Genomic DNA, 7223 nt, shown 5'->3' on the forward strand with positions numbered 1-7223 from the left:
CAGATTCCCCGGCAGTTTGACCCCAGTTTTCACTTCTTCAGTGGGATCACTGTTGTGACAAAGTCCTCAGTTGTCTCTTTTTCTCTGTGATCTCTGTGGTCACAAAGTCCCCAGGTGTCCCTTTTCCATTGGGATCTTTATGGTGATGAAATCTCCAGCTGTCACTTTTTCAGTGGGATCTCTGTGGTGATGAAGTCCCCAGTTGTCAGGTGTTCAGTGGGATCTCTGTTATCAGTTGTCCCTTTTCCATTGGGATCTCTATGGTCACAAAGTCCCCAGGTGTCACTTTTTCAGCGGGATCTCTGTTGTCAGTTTTCCCTTTTTCAGCGGGATCTCTATGGTGATGATGTCCTCAGTTTTGCCTCTTCCATTGGGATCTCTGTGGTCACAAAGGCCCCAGTTGCCACTTTTTTCTCCGTGATCTCTGTGGTCACAAAGTCCCCAGTTTTCCCTTTTTCAATGGGATTTCTATGGTCACAAAGTCCTCAGGTGCCACTTTTTCAGTGAGATTTCTATGGTCACAAAGTCCCCAGTTGTCTGTTTTCCACTGGGATCTCTATGGTGATGATATCCCTACTTCTCCCTTTTCCACTGGGATCTCTATGGCCACAAAGTCCCCAGATGTCACTTTTTCAGTGGGATTCAGTTAGTCAGTTGTGCCTTTTTCAGCGGGATCTCTGTGATCATGAACTTCTCCCCTTTTCAGCGGGATCTCTATGGTCATGAAGTCCTCGGCCAGTATCACCTGCTGGCCGTCCAGCACGGCCTCAGCCTGTCTCCGCAGCTGGGTGACATCGTTGTCCCTGGTGTCCCCAGTGTCACTGTCCCTGGTGTCGGTGTCCCCAGGGCTGTCCCCTGCAGTGTCCCTGCTGTCCCCGGTGTCCCCCGCGGGGCGGTACCGCTGGCTGAAGTGTGTCAGCACCAGCCTGTGGACGCGGCACCGCCGGGCCAGCTCTGCGGCCATACGGGGCGTGCTGTGTCCCCGCAGCCGGGCCGTGTCCCCGTGGCTGTCCCCCAGCGTGGCCTCGTGCACCAGCAGGTCAGCCCCCCGGCAGAGGCGCAGGGCCGTGTCCCCCAGCGGGGCCGAGCAGTCCCCCAGCACACAGACCTTCCTGCCGGGGACTGGTGGTTCCAGCACGTCCTGCGGGGAAATCACCGCGCCGCTCTCCAGGACAATTTCTGTGCCACTCTTCAGCTTCCCGTACAGCGGGCCCGGCTGCACCCCTAGGGGAAACACCCATCAGAGTTGGGATAATTCATTGTGTTATTATATCCCTGTCAGCTTTAAAACAGCACTCAGATGGGCTAGACGTGAATTTATCTTGCTGAGCACAGCCTCAATATGAAAAACTTAAGAAGATTTCAATATGAAAGTCAATTGATATTTCACAGTTTTCGTGCAAATTAAGAGATTGTAACCTTATCAGGAACAGGATCCTAGAATGGTTTGGGCAGGAAGGCACCTCAAAGTTCACCTTCCACTGTCCCAGGGGCTCCAGCCTGGCCTTGGACACTGCCAGGGATCCAAGGGCAGCCACAGCTGCTCAGGGAAACTATATAAAAAGCCCCCAGTTACATTGACTGTATTAAAGTCACTGGAGATGGGCTAGACATAAAGCTGTCTTGCTGAGCATAACCTCAGTATAAAAAACTTAAAAATAAAGAAATTTCAATATAAAAGTCAATTGATATTTCACATTTTTTGTGCAAATTAGGAGAGTGTAACCTTATCAGGAACAGGATCCTAGAATGGCTTGGGTAGGAAGGTACCTTAAAACTCATCCTGCCATGGGCAGGGACAGCTTTAATTGTCCCAGGGTGCTCCAGCCTGGCCTTGGACACTGCCAGGGATGGGGGAGCCACAGCTGCTCTGGGAAACCACATAGAAAGCCCCCAATTATATTGATTGTATTAAAATCACTTGAGATGGGCTAGACATAAAGTTGTCTCGCTGAGCTACAGCCTCAATATAAAAGTCAATTTATATTTCACATTTTTTCTGCAAATTAGGAGGTTGTAACCTTATCAGGAACAGGATCCGAGAATGGCTTGGGTAGGAAGGGACCTCAAAGCTCATTCTTCCATGGGCAGGGACACTTTTAATTGTCCTAGGGAGCTCCAGCCTGGCCTTGGACACTGTCAAGGATCCAGGGGCAGCCACAGCTGCTCTGGGAAACCACATGAAAAGCCCCCAATTCCAATTACACTGCTCGTATTAAGTCAATAAAATGATGCAAATTCACTGGCCATCTGTTTTCCTGAGCTGTTCAAACCCTGGCACCTGGGCCTGTTCGCTGTCCCCACAGTGAAAACGGGCTGTGACATTCCCCTGACACCATCAGTGTCACACACCAGCTCAGAGCCCTGCACAGGGGTGGGGGGTCAGCTGCCAAAACTGTCTGAGAGAAAAGGGAAAAACTGAGTTAAAATAGATTGTGGAGAGAGAAAAATAGCTTTGATTCGCTAGAACATGTGGGAAGGTGGTCACAAAAAGACGAAAAAAAGAGGAAAAAAAGAGAAAAATAATAAAAGAGAAAAAAAATAATAAAAGAGGAAAAAAACAATAGGAAAAATAAGGTACCCAGGTCTTTCAGCTTCTGCACGTTGAGCCTCCCGGGTCGGGGCTTCTCCTCCAGCACGAAGCCGAAGGAAGGCACGCGGTGGAAGAGGCGGAACGCCCTCACCTCCACCTGCTCATCCTCCAGCAGCAGGTACGAGTCCTCCCCCGGCGCCAGGCGCAGCACCCGCCCGGGAGAGCCATCCCCGCTGTCCCAGCCAGAAAAATCCCTGAATTCCTGCGGCGGGCACTGGTCGGGCGTGGGGACCAGCTCGTGGACGGCGTAGGGGAAGAGGAGCTGCGAGTGGGAGAGCTCCAGGCTCCTCTGGAGGAAGCTGCGCAGCCCCAGCGGCCCGAAAATGTCCAGAGGAGCTTTGCTGCTGCTGTCGGGGCTGCTCTGCAGGCTGAGGGTGCACAGCAGCCCCGGCAGACCGAAGATGTGGTCCCCGTGCAGGTGCGTGATGAAGATCTTGGTGATTCTGGCTGTTGGTTGGAACAGGGGGAAAAAAGAGAGGGAAATAAACAATGTGGCTGAAGCGCTGATTTAGAAGAGTTAAAGGCTTTAGTTAAAATAGATATTGCTGAGGTGAAGTAGATAAAGTTCCCTTCTGTTAACAGAAGCTGGATTGAAGGAATTGATAAATCATAGAAGGAACTGATAAATCACTGAAGGAACTGATAAATCATAGAAGGAACTGATAAATCATTGAAGGAACTGATAAATCACTGAAGGAACTGATAAATCATAGAAGGAACTGATAAATCATGGAAGGAACCAATAAATCATGGAAGGAACTGATAAATCATGGAAGGAACTGATAAATCATACAAGGAACTGATAAATCACGGAAGGAACTGATAGATCACGGAAGGAACTGATAAATCATGGAAGGAACTGATAAATCACGGAAGGAACTGATAAATCATAGAAGGAACTGATAAATCATAGAAGGAACTGATAAATCATAGAAGGAACTGATAAATCACTGAAGGAACTGATAAATCACTGAAGGAACTGATAAATCATAGAAGGAACTGATAAATCATTGAAGGAACTGATAAATCACTGAAGGAACTGATAAATCATAGAAGGAACTGATAAATCACTGAAGGAACTGATAAATCATGGAAGGAACTGATAAATCATGGAAAGAACTGATAAATCACGGAAGGAACTGATAGATCACGGAAGGAACTGATAGATCACGGAAGGATCTGATAAATCATTGAAGGAGCTGATAAATCATGGAAGAAACTGATAAATCATGAAGCTGTCAAACTAGGCTTTTGCATCCTGAATAATCAATAGACCCCATGAATACAATACAATCATAAATCAAACAGTCCTGGAAAAACAGGATTCAGCTGTCAAAGGTTAAAAAGTCAAAGAGAGGAAGACCCATCTTACTTCATCATTTTGGGACCCCACCCCATAAAAAAGACCACCGACCCATTTCAAAGAACAAACTACTCATGCTTAATGGCTTTTTGGGCTAATTACCATACAGAGCAGGGAATGGGATGCACCAGAGTTTTGAATGAGCATTTGTGTTTTGGGTATTCAATACTCCTGTACATAAAAAGACCCTGTGATCCTCTGTGGATTGAGGTATTTGTGTATTTGGGAGGGATCCCGGCGTCGTAATAAACATAAATAAACCTACACTTTCTAACTTTAAACTGTTAGAGAGTCTTTGTCCCTCATAGTTGGATATTTTACATCAATATCCATAGTTTTTTTTTAATAATTCAGACAATTCAGAAATGATCGACGTTTGGCCAGATGTGTGAAATAAGCCAGGAGGGCAATTAAAAACTGTTTAACGAACAAATCCCAACCCAAAAGGTGTTTTTTTTTCCCCGTCCCTTCCACGTGAGGTTTGTTCTGGCCTGATGTGGCAAGAAAAGGCTGCAGAGATGCAAGTTTTAGCTTTTAGCCTTCTACAAGCATGGAAAGGGACTGGCTGGTGTGAAATGCAAAGAAGTGCTGGGGAGCATTTGAGCTTAAATCTTACAGGAAAACTGCAGACTAACAAGGAGCACAATGAGGAATTTATGTTGCTCCTCCTTTTGACTCCAGCCCATCAAAAGATCAAAAATCACCCAATCCAAACCACCATGCTCTCGGGGTTTAAATCCGGTTGTTTCCACCCGAGATTCCAAGGCTGGCTGGTGGTTCGTGTGGGCACGAAGGGAGTGATTTTCCCTCCTGACCTCTGAAGGATTTAGGGTCTGCTGTCTGACTCTGTGTCTCTGTGTCTGTGCTGAGCTCGGTGCTCGGTGTTCGGCGCGAGAATGATGAGGAGTCTCAAGGTCTTGCTTTTCTGGTTTCTCGCGTTGTTTATTAGTTCTTATCTTACAATTCTCTGTGTCCGGCCATGGTGTTCACAGCAGCCTGGACACGAGGTGACTCCCCTGTGTCCGGCCAAGGTGTTCTCAGCAGCTCGGACACAAGGCGACTCCCCCCTGTGATGGGAGGTCGCTACCTCTTATACAGATAACTACGTACCCATTGTTTACAATTCTATGCCAATTTCTATCACCTATACTAACAGGGTCATCTCTACTCTGACCCAATCCACTGAAACTACTTTGTGCCCACGTCACTGCAGAAGATGGATGCCAAGGGAGAAGAAGAAGAACCCAGGGCACCACCCTAAAATCACCATCTTGTCCCTTTGCATCTACATTCTAAAAACCCAAAACTACAAAATCTTCTGCACAGTGATAACTACACTACTCTCAGTAACACCTTTGTGACTTGCAATTCTTCTCTCTGTTGGATGTTTTTCACATGGACCAAAATCAAAGACTGTGTCTTTCTGGGCTCTGTGCCAGGCAAACCCCCCTGCACAGACCCCAGACCCTCTTTTTTGGGTCCCAGGCCTCTCTACCGAGGTCTGTGACTTCCCAGGGCGCCCAGAGGGATGCTCTGGACTCCAACACCATGCAGTTTTGATTTCACAGCTTTTTAAGAGGCAACAACCCCAGTGCTCCTGATGGGTTTGTTTAAAACAAGAGGAAAATTGCTCTGTAGATGTCTGGGCTTTCCTTAGTGCCTGAGCTGTCTCTCCCCAGCTGGGCCCTGCTCTGGCTGGGCCAGAAGAGCCCAGAACTCTCTCTCAATTGCAGACAATCCTTTAACCAGGCTGCCTCTATCTCCTCTCCCACACAGCCAGGCATTTCCTCCAGCACCTGCTGGGACTGAGCCACAGGAACAACAGAATCTCCTTCTTTTAAGATTAATTCAGTATGAAATTCCGTAGAAATTAATCTATCTACGTGGCATTAAACTCCCTGATAGGTTTTGGAGGAGCAGGAATTTATATTTCTGTTTGTAACTGACAGTTCACCTTCATTCCTGGGGAGACAGAAGTCAGCTCCTGCCTCTGAGGACTGTGAAAACACAGTGATTGGAGTGAGCTGCATTTCTGATTTATTTACCAAAAGGTTAAAGTTACCCCCAACACACACAGCCTCGCTCGAAAAGAGACATTCCCCCACAGGAAAGCTCACTGCAGGTTCTGTCAGGAGCTGCCTGCAGATAAACAACAAACCTTTCCTGTTCCCAGCCGGTCTGCGGTGTGCGTTTGGAACTGCCGAGCCCGAGAAATTAATTCAGATTGTTTCTGGGAGGCAGCTCTGCACCGAGGGGCAATCAGAGCTCGCTGCAGAGCAGGTTCTGCAGCTGCTGCCACCCGGAGCAACCCCTTCTGGTGCTCACACTGATTTATCCTGCATGCAAACACCCCTGAGCGGGGACAAAGCGCCTCACCCAGCTCCTCCCCGCCCCAAAACAGCACCGACCTGCCCGGAGGTGGCTCCTCATGAGCTGTGTCTGCGTGCCCTCGCCGCAGTCGAAGAGCCAGCACTGCCCTTCCCTGCGCAGCACCAGCGCCGAGGCGCCCCGCGCCGGGGACGGGAACGCCGCGCCCGTGCCCAGGAAGGTGATCTCCAGAGACATTCCCAGCCTGGGGGCTCCTGGAACAGAGATGGAGATAACAGAGATAAGGGATGGTCAGGGACAGCACCAGGGAAAGGCTGGAGCTGTGCAGGAAGGTGATCTCCAGAGACATTCCTGACCTGGGGCTCCTGGAACAGAGACGGAGATAACAGAGATAAGGGATGGTCAGGGACAGCACCAGGGAACAGCTGGAGCTGTGCAGGAAGGTGATCTCCAGAGACATTCCCGCCTGGGGCTCCTGGAACAGAGATGGAGATAACAGAGATAAGGGATGGATAGGGACAGCACCAGGGAAAGGCTGGAGCTGTGCAGGAAGGTGATCTCCAGAGACATTCCCGGCTGGGGCTCCTGGAACAGAGACAGGGATAACAGAGATGAGGGATGGACAGGGACAGCACCAGGGAAAGGCTGGAGCTGTGCAGGGAGGTGATCTCCAGAGACATTCCCGGCTGGGACTCCTGGAACAGAGACAGGGATAAGGGATGGACAGGGACAGCACCAGGGAAAGGCTGGAGCTGTGCAGGGAGGTGATCTCCAGAGACATTCCTGACCTGGGGCTCCTGGAACAGAGACGGAGATAACAGAGATAAGAGATGGACAGGGACAGCACCCAGGGAATGGCTGGAGCTGTGCCAGGGAGGGTTAGGTTGGATATCAGGGAAAGGCTCTTCCCCCAGAGGGTTCAGGCACTGCCCAGGCTCC

At 49.3% G+C, this 7223-nt stretch overlaps 1 protein-coding gene across 1 annotated transcript; it reads right to left on the reverse strand.

The window, feature by feature from the left end:
* Nucleotides 1-272: 272 nt before the first annotated feature.
* ELAC1 (elaC ribonuclease Z 1) lies at nucleotides 273-6521 on the reverse strand (the record flags this gene model as incomplete). Its single annotated transcript, XM_083882828.1, has 3 exons — nucleotides 273-1224; nucleotides 2582-3040; nucleotides 6365-6521. 3 exons carry the CDS (start codon nucleotides 6519-6521, stop codon nucleotides 647-649), a joined length of 1194 nt encoding a protein of 397 aa, XP_083738954.1. The 3' UTR covers nucleotides 273-646.
* Between the last annotated feature and the right edge of the window lie 702 nt (nucleotides 6522-7223).

The sequence above is a fragment of the Zosterops lateralis genome (genome assembly GCF_965231275.1).
Source record: "Zosterops lateralis genome assembly, chromosome: Z".
Classification (NCBI taxonomy): Eukaryota; Metazoa; Chordata; class Aves; order Passeriformes; family Zosteropidae; genus Zosterops; species Zosterops lateralis.